This window comes from Eufriesea mexicana, unplaced genomic scaffold, assembly GCF_001483705.2.
Source record: "Eufriesea mexicana isolate 0111107269 unplaced genomic scaffold, ASM148370v2 scaffold572, whole genome shotgun sequence".
In the NCBI taxonomy this organism is placed as follows: Eukaryota; Metazoa; Arthropoda; class Insecta; order Hymenoptera; family Apidae; genus Eufriesea; species Eufriesea mexicana.
This window is the reverse complement of record NW_016908738.1, coordinates 57,583-70,708: the sequence shown is the minus strand read 5'-3', so window position 1 is coordinate 70,708 and position 13,126 is coordinate 57,583. Positions and strand designations below refer to the sequence as shown.

Below are 13,126 nucleotides of genomic sequence, written 5' to 3'. Positions count from 1 at the left end.
ATAAGGGTAAGATATATATATATATATATATTATATATATTTTTATATATTTTATATATAATATATAAATATATATTTTTTTGTTACCAATAAATTGGCCGTAGTGTATTCACGATGAACAATGTTCATTTCATTGTAACTATAAGGTCGAAATTCTAAATACGTTATTATTTACTTCCTTCCGTTTCTTTTCTTGCTTTTTCTTCTTTTCATTTTTGAATAAAGAGAAACAAAGTAATGCGGAAACGACTAATGTTATCAAGTTATGAGTTATGAAAACTTCGTATTACTAAGGAACAGAAAAGAGAGCATTGGCGACATCGGATAAGCTGGTGAATATCCTTACACTGTAACGGAGGATCAGTGGAAAGACTGTCCCGGTAGCTGGAGTAATGGAGAAAGTGTTGGTGGTTGTGGTGGTGGTGATGGTCCATTGAGGTTGAGGCAGATGGGGGGTTGTTGTCTTACCATGTTGGAGCCAACCTGCTGTAACCATCCGGCCCCTTGCTGAGAGGATGTCGAGGAGATGGACGGACACCTCGAGCCACGTATGCTATTCATGCTCGGGCTAACCAAGTATGGCACGCTGCTACTGGTAATCGGTATACCCCCACCCTATTGAATTTAGGAGAACGTCAGTTTTTTCACCTTCGTTTTCCTTCTGTTCCCCATTTTTCTATATATCTCTTCGGTCGATCCGTTGTTTATATGAACGGAAACCCTTGACCTAACTTTTGTCGCTTCTTTTCAGTTACCTCTATTGTTTTAGTACTTTACTCATCTAATATTCGATTAACCTATAGTTTCGAAAGGTCGATCGAGGTGAAATGTGAAGGGGAGGGAAAATTTTAGTTTTAAGTTTCATTTCTCTGTTTCTACCACCTCTCCAAATTTTATCTTGATCAACCATTGATGCCTCTTTCACACAATAATCTTATAAAACAACGAATCGAACGCGTAAAAAAGTAAACAAGCATAAAAAACGTAGAAGATACGATACCAAAGGAGGTGATAAATTTATGCTCGATCCGCGTCGGTCTTGTGGACCAGTAGTCGAATGACGACGTATTAGAAATCCATCACTGGGTGTAACGCCTGGAGAACTCTCACAGGATGGTGCTACGTGGATTTTCGGTGTCATCAGAGTGTTCTCCGACAATCGCCTACTTGCAATAGTATTCGCCACTTTCAGGAAATTACTATTATCGTTGTTTGAAGATGAGAACCATCTCAAGGTAACTAATTAAAATAATAATAAAATACGATATACAGATTAGAATAAAGTCCTCATTTTACAGAAAAAAAGGAAAAATAGTAACACTATGCGTACAGAAGTTTTTTCTCGCCATGTTTTCAGCCGAGACTGTTGTTGACATTGAATCTACAAGAAATAAATAAGTTATAAATTATTTGTGACTTGCAATTCGTTGTATACTTGTTTTTTTAATAGTAACATTCTTACTACTACTATTCTTCCTAGCCATATCTTCAGCCGAAGAAGTTTTACGTTGTTCGATACGTAAGTTTGGTATATTGAAGGGTGCAACATACATATTATCCGTGCTATGTTGATGCCGTAAGCTTCGATAACGTTCTGGGCTCGAGAACGATAAATTGTCCAGAGTCAATTGATTCCTCTGATTTCTGTTCGAACCGAGAAAGAAAGACAAACAAACAAACAAACAACAAAAATGAAAGCACAGAAAATGTTAGAAAAATGAAGGAAGAAAGAATATAATAAAAAAAAAACGTAAAAAAATGCAATTTTTATTATTCGTAGTTTTATAAAATTTAATAATTAAAATTGTAGGAAAAATCTGTAACAAACGCTTTACCTTTCTATGTGTTTCAGCATATCTTGTAACACTTTGTGGAGCATCTCAAACTGTTCAAGGTTTAGTGCGAGGTTGATAGTATGAGGTAGTAAAGAAGGCATTGCTCGAGTCGCCATCCAGCTCACAGAAAGTCCATACTTCTTGTCGGTTAACATCAATCTGTAAATTTCTGTTGGAATCGAATTGTAACCCCATCCCCAGTATCGATTCATTAGCAACAACGATTCAAGTCTCAATTAGTGACGATTATATGTGTGTGTACATACACCTCCGTTCGAAAGTTTTAGGATAGTTGCTGTTTTAGATTTATATTATACATGTATCGGTATCGTGTGCATTCTTTATCACATAATCAAACGAAATAATATATCTTCGTGTTCTTTATAACAATCATCTTAAAATTTTGGTTGACTGGTCAATGTATTTACATGACGTATAGCATAAAATAATCATAATGTAATGTTACCATTATACTCACTTACAACCCGAACGATTATCTCCGGTTCTTGAAGTTTTACATTGAACAACAACGGCAAAATGCAATCGATGATTTTTTGTTTTTCTAGCCGGTTTAAAATGCAGGGAATAACGTTCATAAGTATTCGAGAGTCTACCAAATTTTTTTCAAAAGCTTGTAGTAGTTTTGGCAGTACGATATTCCGAACGGCTTCATCATCTATGTATTCAATTACGTTTGATACAGCTACGAACGCTGCAGTCTACGAATTATTGTTTTTCTTCAGCGTATAAACATTACTCTTCCATATCCCATTTAAATTCTTTTCTATTACTTTACGTATCGTTTTATTCATCATTTAATACATATCTATTAAATAACGTACCTGTACTTGAGTAGTTGAATTTTCAAATGATGTGTATAACATCGGAAGTATCTCACTCTCCACATATTCTCGAGATGTTTTTTTCAGTATTAAATGCAAGTTTTCCAATAACGTGACCGTTCTGGTACGACACGGCATAACATGCGAATGAGAAAGAGATAGAAAAATATTACTTTTTCCTTTTTACTTCTGCTATACATACCGTAACGGTGGAAATACAATTTGATCGTACTCTTCTTGTGTACTGTTTTGTACAATGTAAAGTACTGGTTGTAATACAGCCGATTGAACTTCTTGACTTTCTAACTCGGTTTCCAAATACGTCCAGATATGTTGGTACCAAAGTTTCTATAAATTTAAATGTAATATCTTTTTATCGTGTAGGTCGATATCATTTATTAGATTATATATATACACATATGAATATATGGATTACTCTTGGTATGTAAGGAAATGCTCCTTTCAAAGTAGTCGTATAGAAATGCTCTTTCTGTAATACACTTTTCATCTTATTAACATCCAGAAATTGAAGAGCGTACACAGGTGGATCTCTGGAAAATCGCAGCAGATTTTGTATAGGACAGTTGTATAAATGATCATGAATATTTCTATAAACATTACATACTTAAAATATTTCATTCTTGGCAAAACGTCGATGGGTGGTCTCATTTCTGTATCAACGTGTAAAAGTCGAGAAACAACCTCTCGAAGTGGAAGAGGAATTAATGGTAGTATCGCACGAACTTGCTCTTCAAGCTTTGGTTACAGCCGAAACAAAAAAAGAGCAAAATTTAATGATTGTTAGAATAGAAAAAATTCTGAAAGAATGTACGAAGATTTTATGAAAATTGTGCATATATAGTAATATTGTACTATAAAACGAACGCAAAGGAAAATGCACATCTTCCGTATCTTTTGTTAGGAATTTCCTCATTGTAAATCTCGTTGTTGTACGATTACTTACGTTTTCTAGTTGTTTCAAGTACTCGGAACAATTATGGTTTGCTTGAATCAATGAACGTCCTTGATTAAATATCGCGCATATCGTCATACCGAAGCTATACATATCGCTGTAGAAACCAACCAGTTTCTTTTGCTGCACTTCCGGAGCTGTAGCATAAACATGTTCCAAATACTTAGCGAAATAAGAATTATCGAAGGAAAAAGGAACAAGGTCCAAAGATTTAATAATTGAAAAACATTTTTCTATATCCTTACCTATGTAATCAAGATTTGGTTGTGTCATTTTTGGCATACGGTTAGTCCAAGGTTGTGATATCATCGGTACTTCGTTAACTTTTTCTACGAAAAGAAGGAAACCTTTCATAATTGACAAGACATAATTTCAATGAAGATTTAGAATTCATGACTCACCGATAAATTCGAGGCCTGATAATTTCCAAGTGCCTCTTTTGGTAATTATAATGCTTGCAGGACAAACGTTTCTGTGAAGAAATTTGCAGCTTTCATGAAAAAAAAGCAAAGCCTCCGCAATCTGAAAAGAAAACAAAGGACGAAATAAGAAGTAAGAAACAGGATCAAAAAGTAGAACCTGAAATCAAAGGATATGAAATAGGATTTAACCCAAACGAATTTACATATTATAAAATTAATAAGTCGTGTCTCTCACCTGCAGTAATCCATATTTGATCTCGATATCGAGTAACTCGTACTCTTTCACATAAGTAGCACGATGACTTGCGATCGAAGAAGTTTGTTTCATTACGTTACTCGATGATTGGCCAACGTTATTTGCTCGTTGTTCTTGATATGCCAAAACGTTCGCAAGGCTAGCTAGAACCGGCTCCGAAACGAATGCCAAACTATCAGCGCATTCCTCGACCTTATATGCCTATATGTATAGATATATATTCAGATATATATATTAAAAAACGACCATTCTTCGTACATGAAAAAAGACTACACGACAGAAGGTAAAAGGAGGTGGGTCGTTCATGACGATGATAACGATAATGACGACTAGAAAGGAAAATCATAAATTTTACTTGTAGTATTTTCGGATGAGACAACAGTTCCATTTGTCGTGCTCCGTTTCGTAAAATTTCGGTGACGGTTTCCTTCCGCTTTGGTTTGTGAAGCTTATCAACCGACCTTTTGTCGAAGAAGAATATAGAAACTTCCTAAAATAAAAGAAGCAAGAAAAATTTAGAAACATATCTAAGAGAAATTTAAGGTAATTAGAAGCCTAGGGATCCTATAATTTAGGATCTTACCTTTCGATCCGTTTTCGTATATCCGTCGTATATACGCCAGGCGTTTTCAGGACCTGCCGTAGCCGCTTGTTTGCCAACCTCGTACAAATTTTGAAGAGGAGTCGGAAGTAAAATGCTCGGTGTCGAGCCACTGCTTTTTGACTTTGCAAACATAACGACGCTTCCGTTAATCCTCAGTGTTCATCGAATCACCTTCAATCGTCTCGTTTCTTTAATTGCACAACTTGCTTCCCTTTCAATCGGCTCCTTTCAATTGTTTTCTCACGGATACACCTGCTACACGATTAAGCACAAACGATTTCTTAAACTGACACATTGTTGTCATAATAACGGCTCAAAATCGATAACAGAAGTAATTTAATCGGTTATTGTTGTCGTGCAAAGATCGATGTTCAATAACAAATATTCAAATGTCAAAACTTTTCTCAATCTCCCTCTTGAGTTTTATTTCCTCTTTCTCGAGAAATCATTTCATGGCTCTACTTTCTCTTCTTCTCCTTACGCAACTCCTTATCGATTTACCACCTCGTACCTCCGTAGGCAATCTTGTATACATGCTGCACAACGAATAAGTATAACTCAAAGAATAAATCGAATCGAATCGAATCGAATCGAATCGGATAGGATCGGATCGGATCGGATCGGATCGGATCGGATCGGATCGGACCGGATTGAATAGGATAGAATCGCATACCATGAGATCGGTTCATTTTAACTCGTCGTATGATTAAAACTAAATATATGTATATTCTTCCATTCATTTGAACATGCTCGAATTAGAAATAACTGTCAAAGGTAGAAACAATTTTTCATCATGAAATACAGTTTCTCCACAAGAATATTAATTCACTCGTTTTATATTTTTTCCTAACAAGGAAAAAGCACAAACGATACGTTTACGCGTCTTTCCTTGTTTTTTATAAATGTAACTGTCAACATGATACTACTACTGATCCACGAAAACCATAAGTAATTGTAATATTGATGTCGAACAATTTTGCTTGGGTTAGAATATGAAACAAATTCGAAAAATATCCACTAGGTTTAATAATCTTCCAACACAATTCTTAGTATGTTGTACTTTTATAAAAAAAAACACGAAAAAGTTCGTATCGGTCGTATAATATGATATAATATGAATAATATTATACGATGTAAGGAAACAATACATTATTTGCAATTTTTCTCAATAATATTAAAATAATGTCTATATTTATTTGTTTAGTTCCGAAAGATTTAAAATCTAGAATTTATCACCTGAAAATCACGAATAAAAATACTAAATACATGTCAATTGTAATTGTCGACGTAGCTTAAATTTTCATCAACGATATTCCAAGTAACAAGTTCAAGAATGTTTCGTACCATCTACAATACATTATCCATTCAAATTAGTATGGTCAATTAAGACTCGATTCATCTAGCACAGGTTAGCGAGGAAATTCGATCGATTCGAGTATGATCCGCGTATTGGTGGTCTAATTATTTAAAGATTTAAATAGCAGTTTTTCATTTGTTAAATAAATGTATACAAATTATTAGCCGTTATTGGATTAACATATCGTTAAGTAAGTTACACGATAATAATAGAATCGTAAATTAACTAAAGTGCGGGAAGTATGGAAAAAGTAGGAAAAGAAATAGGGACAGTTAAAATAGGAAAAAGGATAGGTTGGAAAACGAGTGGAGGGGTGAAGCGGAAAAAAAGTTTCCCGAAAACAGAGAGGAAAAAACAAGATATCTGAAATTTCGGAATGGCTTACCTGTTGCCGTCGAAAACGAGAATCTTCTACAGCGTATAGTAGCACACTATAAGCATGAAGAAACTGAAAGAAGTGTAATGCGCGATGCGCGATGGTTCGGAGCACGCGCGCGTCGTTTAGGATCGCGTGAGGAATCCAAAGAAACAGTCGAGCGCGATCGACGCGTGATTAACACTTCTCCTAGTGGTCAAATTGTCTTTTTATGTCCTATTACTTTATGCATATCACCAGCAATATTTGCAATTTCTTTTACCATTCAAATGACTATTCTTCTTTTCACTATTTATTTTATATTTTTATTACTCTGTTTTTTGTTTTCTTCGTTGTAGAGGTTGTTAACTCTTACTCGCTGCTGTCAATGTATTCTTCAACAATGTTATTGTTGCTATTGTTGCTGTTGCTATCCTTGTATACGTTTATATCGCTATGCCTATCTTTGCCCATCTCCCTTGTTCTGCCCCTTCCCTACCTCAATTCCAGCCTCATTCCATGTCCTTGTACGTATTTCTGTTTCTGTTCTGATTCCAATATTTCTTCTCCTTTTTGTCTTCGCCTTCGTGATAAATTGTTAATAGTAATAATGGTGTAACGTGACGTTTTTGTCAAGACTGTTAACAACGTAAATATCGTCTTCGTTTTCAACCTCTTTCTTGTTCTCAATGACACCGTTGTGTGAATTAACGTCGACATTCGATGGGACAGCGAGGAAGTCGCAAGGAAATAGCAAAAAGACGCATGCGCGCCCTCCGATCCCAGCTATGGCTTTGGCTACGACCTCGGCTCCAGCTTGGTTCCGGCTCTGGCCAGGGTATAGGCTTTTACCTAGAAATTATAGGTCTCGGCTGTAGGTCATGGGACAGTAGACCGAAGATCTCAGTTAGAAGCTGTCATATCTTGATCCGAAGGTCGGGAAAATTGACTAGACAGTAGGAATTACCCTATTCTAGTTTATGAGTTACGAATTATAAATTATAAATTATAATTTAAATATGTAGAACAGAAAAACAGAAGGAGGAAGCAACAAAGTTTAAAGAAATGGATCAGAAAGGAGAGACGAGAGTGAAAATAAGTCCAAGTAGTATTGTATAAACATACACACGCGTCTATGTATGTATATTATATATTATACATTATACGTTATATGTATACATAAAATGTATAATATATTGTATACCATAAAGTTCCACATATACATAGTTGTGTACTTAAAAATATACGTTATATGTATGTACTTATTTTTAAAGGTCTTTTTTCATCAATTGTACAACTGTAAATCTATATTCCATTACCAATCAAACATTTTTGAATATTTTTATCAAAAAAAAAAAAAGAAGAACAATATCATTTGTCAATTATCAAAATATTTCTTCTTTTCATCTATGCAAAAAAATATTATTAGTTAAAATATCGAATTGAAATTGCCGCGTTTACCAACTGAGCATTTAAGACTCCATCGATATAGTACAAGTAATATTAAACGAGCAGACGAACATTAATCAAGGATTAACTATGCTTTAAGCATATTTCAATGCGTATAAAAGATAAACTGTATGCAATAAAATGTTCAACAACACATTTTTAACTAATGTTCATCAACATCCTTCCTTAACCATTTTTCAAACACAAATGTCGTTTTCTGTACCTGTCGATCTGTATGTTATGACATTTATGACATTGATGATGTTTCTATTTAATTTATGATATATTTACAAATTAAGTATTTGCTTAAATTTTTATACAACAATCTTGAAAACATTAGATTTTCCGACTTCTTTCATTTACCAGTGATATTATTTTACAATACGTATTTATCTTATCGTATACATTGATTGTCCATAGATTCTAAATATCTTTATAAAGGACCAAAATTATTAAAATATTTCAAAGCTTGCTTTATTTCTTTTTTTTATCTTCTATCTTGAAATTCGATGAACAATTTACTTACAATTTTCATCTTTTTTTATTAAAGATATTTTAAAATCTCGTTAATACATTTAACATATAACTGTTAATTTTTTACAATTTTTTTATTTGTTCTAAGTTACGTTCCAAGTTACCATGTTAAGAACGGAATTTCAATATTTAAAAATAATATTTAGCTGCATTTTAAGCGCATTTTTTCCCCCTTTCTCTCTTGTATTCTTTCTTGCTTTCTTTCATTTATCTACCTAATGAATTTCTAATTGAAACATTATCGTTACAGTCGCTATTTCCGTTTATTATTTTTCTAATAACAAGATTTCGTACACATTCTAACTTACAATTAGATATCTCGATCCATTTTCCTCTCCCCTCTTCGCGCGCAAGTTCTCACGCGCTCTCTTCGTTCCTGTCATCGTCTGTTTCAACTGTCATAGTCACTGCACTAACGCCATCAACCCTTGGACATTTTCCTTGTTTGCTTTTACACGGTAAATAAGATTCGTTTGCTCAGTGCATGGGTGGCATTAATTCGCGGGATATGGATATGGATATCGAATACAATCCAGGACTTGCTGCTGTTTTGCAGTATATGATACGCAGGTTTGTTGTTTCATATGCAAAAGATTTAATATTGTGTATCTTTCCTATGAACATGTGTACACGTATCTCCTTTGATAGAAAGAGCTGAAATGTACGTTGAAGTTGAAAAGAAAGAAGGAGGTGAAAGAATGAGAGAGAAAAAGAACAAACGAATAAGTGAGAATAGAAGGAATTCTAACCTCTTCGTATAATTTTTTGTTATTATGTATTATAGTATTTATGCAATAATTAGATTTCTTTAAGTAAACATTCGTCTCTTTTTTAAGGAAGTCACTCCCTTTCAGTTTATCCTTTTTGATTTATTAAAATACTAAGATATTCAAATTCAAATCTAATTTTTCTCTTTCAATAACCCAATCTTATTTTTCTTACTTTCCTTTGACAATTGCATCGTTGTATCGTTGTAGAAATCAAAATTAATATTCTCTATTCTAATATTGCAGCGGTCGCCTTATACTATCCTCGGATCATGATGACTCGGACGAAGAATATGCTGCTAATTCACAACCTCCGAAAATTACGTCTGTGCCAAATATGTCCAGACTAAATGTTCGTTATTTATAAACATACACAAAAAATACATTATTTATATATATTGTTATTTCCTCTTTTTTCTTTCTTTTTTTCTTTTTCTTTTTTTATAGGAGAATGATATAAGTCATGTTACAAAACAGGCATGTGGATTAATAGATAACAGGTATAAACACAATCTTTCTGTAACATCGATGATTCAAAGAAGAGCTTTAGGTCCCAACTTTAGTACAGGAGAAAGGTGCAGAATTAGTAGCAATTATTTACCAAATAGGAGTTTTCGACTTACTAGATATGATACCAAAGCGTTCTGTGGTTCTTATTCCAAAGATGGGAGATTTTTCTTAACAGCCACTCAAGGCAAGTAGTAAAATTGTTTGCGTATAAAGTATAACTACTTATTAGAAATTTATTTCGTTTGATTTATTTCAATGTTATACATTTTGACAGACAAATATTTACGTCTTTATCAAACACACGGTGCGAAGTTTACATTATTCAACGTGATCCCCGCATTAGACGTGGGGTGGAGCATCTTGGACACAGCATTTAGCCCTGATCATAATTATATTGTTTATTCCAGTTGGTCTGAATGTTGTAAGTGTATAGTATACCATTGGAAATGATACAGATTAATTATGAATTTTTTTCCTTTTCTCTTTCTCTTTCAGTATATCTATGTCCCATTCGTGGAGATTCAAATTCGCAAGTTTCATTATCACTCTGTCCAGAGCATAGAAGATTTTGCGTATTTTCCCTTGTATTTTCCAGTGATGGTAGAGAAATTTTATGCGGAGCAAATGATGGTTTCCTTTATGTCTATGATAGAGAATGTCACAGACGTGCTTCTAAAGTATGTACACATCATTTTCATATTTAGTGCCCACTGACTTATTACCTATTAATATTTTGTAGATTGATGGCCATAATAATGATGTAAATACAGTTGCCTTTGCGGATAATACTTCTCAAATTCTGTACAGTGCTGGTGATGATGGCCTTTGTAAGGTGATTATACAGTTATGAAATGAAATGACATGTGCACATGCACATGCGTATCAATTTATTCCTTCTTGATTTATGAGTTGCTTAGGTTTGGGATAGAAGAACTTGGAATGAAAGTGACCCACATCCTGTTGGAGTATTAGCTGGCCATATGGATGGTATTACGTATATCGATCCACGCGGTGATGGTCGGTATTTAATTACCAATAGTAAAGATCAAACGATTAAATTATGGGATGTGCGTGCATTTTCTGATCAGAAAGGTGAACAAAATACACGTAAAGCTGTTGCAAATCAAAACTGGGATTACCGATGGCAACGAGTACCAAAGCGCCGTTAGTAACGATCAAATCAATAACATTTTAATATAAAGTATCCTATTAAACATATCGGTCATGCATAGAAATTTATCTTTCTATTACAGTGCACAAACCGAAAAATATGTTGGAAGGTGATACTAGTATTATGACTTATCGTGGTCACTCTGTTCTTCAAACTTTAATACGTTGTCATTTTTCACCTTCGTCTAATACCGGCCAAAGATATATCTATACTGGATGTGCCGCAGGACGAGTAATAAGTAAGTTTTCATATTTTTCCTTAGTATGATTTAAATATAACATTGTATGTAATGCAACTTATATAGTATTATTTTTTTCAAATGAATAATATTTTTCCGATTCGCGTTAAATTTAAAAGACAACACATAATTTTTATTCGATTTCAGTATATGACGTGTTAACCGGTAGGATAGTTAGTAGTTTAGTAGGACACCAGGGTTGTGTACGTGACGTTAGTTGGCATCCATTTCATCAGGAAATTGTTTCTACATCCGTAAGTATTATGTTACAATTTATTATTGAAAATATTTAAATGGATTCACAATGAGAAGAAAATAATGTGTTATAGTGGGATGGTGAAATTGTTCGTTGGCTGTACTCTGAAAAGACTACAATTTCGACTTCCGACTCGGAAGACGAAAGCGATGAGGACTCAACACCGCCTGCTGTAAGAATACGTCAAATAATAGTTGCTCACAGTGCCAAGCAAGCAGCAGAAGCTCGCCTCGCAGCACTCGAGCCTCCTAGATTTTAAATAAGAAACGGAATGTTCCGAGAAATTGATGCTTTTTGTTCCTACGAGGGAAAAAGTTAATGCTTAGTGTTTGCAGAAGGACAATTTTGTATCGGTGGCTGTTATTCATCGAAATTCAAGAGACTAACTTTTTTCTACAAGACTGAGTTTTCATTGAATACACACACCTCTACAGAATCAGTGTTGCCATTCTGGTTTATACATCAAAACTGAATGCATATTTATAAGAATAATGTCGCAGGTATAAGAACATAATCTATATAACCCATTCTCTTGAAACCAAATTTGTTGTTATCTGATATTTACCGATTTTTTGCATATTAAATACAATTGGAGGGGTAGTGCGTTATTATATTTTGTATTGCGAAGTGGGTAACACATCAGAAGGGTATACACATATGCGTGCGCTTGTGTATGTGTGTTTTATTTTTAGCAATACGAAACAAAGTTTTTTCTTCATCTATCTATTCTTCCTCTTTTTGCTGTCATTATTGGTTTTTCCACCATCTTCTTGCTACATCTCCTTTACGTTTCCTTCTTTAGGTTGCATCTCCATTTCTCTTCCCATGTTATCTGTTTATCTAGCTATCTCTTTGGGTCTCATTGTTCTACTTTAGAAACTCGAAGGGAAGAATATTTTCGATTAAGCCCTGAAAAAAATATTATTATTTACGTATAATTCCACGTATGAATATAAATGTGTATACTTTTGCGAATATTAAGAGGATATGAACGATAGCTGAGAATGAAGAATATAGTGTAAGAAAACGTAAGAGAGCATTACGGTTTTTACAACGCTCATTTTCATATTGACCAAACGCGAAGATGATGTTATTCTGTACATTTTTCAATGTACATATATTATTAGGTATGTTTAAATGTTGCTTACAAATTTCCAAAAATGTACATAAATACATAAAAGCATTGCATACACACGTGCGCGCACATACATTCACGAATACATAACGGGTACACGTATGTATACGCGCGCGCACAGAAAGAGAGAGAGAGAGAGAGAGAGAGAGAGAGAGAGAGAGAGAGAGAAATACCTAATGTTATATTAAACATGTATACTAATAAATTACTAGAAAATAATATTAAAGTTTTAATTTTCGGTAATCACATTTACAGCGATCATCCAGTCCTATACAGAATCATCGAGAAAATTTGATTTCGTATGATTTTCTTACAAAAGAAACAATAAATTGGAAAATTAAAAAGGATGAAGGTAAGGATGCTCATTTGAAAAGAAGAGTAAATATTTGTTATTTCATTGCTGATATTGTACAAATTTTATT

At 33.9% G+C, this 13,126-nt stretch overlaps 2 protein-coding genes across 3 annotated transcripts in view; one reads left to right on the top strand and one right to left on the bottom strand.

Annotated features, from left to right (window-relative positions):
• Positions 1 to 6,865, bottom strand: part of bma (SCY1-like protein bma) — a 7,717-nt gene extending 852 nt beyond the window's left edge. Inside the window, exons 1-17 of the mRNA XM_017897656.1 lie at positions 6,675 to 6,865; positions 4,912 to 5,468; positions 4,684 to 4,818; positions 4,308 to 4,529; positions 4,052 to 4,172; positions 3,896 to 3,979; positions 3,642 to 3,787; positions 3,303 to 3,433; positions 3,114 to 3,228; positions 2,880 to 3,025; positions 2,678 to 2,849; positions 2,314 to 2,554; positions 1,836 to 2,004; positions 1,463 to 1,644; positions 1,331 to 1,381; positions 1,001 to 1,239; positions 347 to 615 (exon numbers count right to left, since the gene is read on the bottom strand). Of these exons, the coding sequence (XP_017753145.1) occupies positions 361 to 615; positions 1,001 to 1,239; positions 1,331 to 1,381; positions 1,463 to 1,644; positions 1,836 to 2,004; positions 2,314 to 2,554; positions 2,678 to 2,849; positions 2,880 to 3,025; positions 3,114 to 3,228; positions 3,303 to 3,433; positions 3,642 to 3,787; positions 3,896 to 3,979; positions 4,052 to 4,172; positions 4,308 to 4,529; positions 4,684 to 4,818; positions 4,912 to 5,064 (2,562 nt within the window). The 5' untranslated portion in view covers positions 5,065 to 5,468; positions 6,675 to 6,865 and the 3' untranslated portion in view covers positions 347 to 360. The remainder of the gene's footprint in view (positions 1 to 346; positions 616 to 1,000; positions 1,240 to 1,330; positions 1,382 to 1,462; positions 1,645 to 1,835; positions 2,005 to 2,313; positions 2,555 to 2,677; positions 2,850 to 2,879; positions 3,026 to 3,113; positions 3,229 to 3,302; positions 3,434 to 3,641; positions 3,788 to 3,895; positions 3,980 to 4,051; positions 4,173 to 4,307; positions 4,530 to 4,683; positions 4,819 to 4,911; positions 5,469 to 6,674) is intronic.
• Positions 6,866 to 9,028: 2,163 nt separating this feature from the next.
• LOC108545879 (DDB1- and CUL4-associated factor 11) lies at positions 9,029 to 12,840 on the top strand. Of its 2 annotated transcripts, XM_017897692.1 has the most exons (11): positions 9,029 to 9,197; positions 9,641 to 9,746; positions 9,842 to 10,088; positions 10,179 to 10,325; positions 10,400 to 10,581; positions 10,644 to 10,736; positions 10,822 to 11,068; positions 11,158 to 11,313; positions 11,461 to 11,567; positions 11,643 to 11,741; positions 11,905 to 12,840. In XM_017897692.1, the coding sequence occupies exons 1-11, from the start codon at positions 9,112 to 9,114 to the stop codon at positions 11,953 to 11,955; spliced, it is 1,521 nt and encodes a 506-aa protein (XP_017753181.1). In that variant the 5' UTR covers positions 9,029 to 9,111; the 3' UTR covers positions 11,956 to 12,840. The 2 variants fall into 2 exon arrangements, with proteins under 2 accessions (XP_017753181.1, XP_017753179.1); XM_017897690.1 differs by having other exon boundaries at positions 11,643 to 12,840.
• The last annotated feature ends 286 nt before the right edge of the window (positions 12,841 to 13,126 follow it).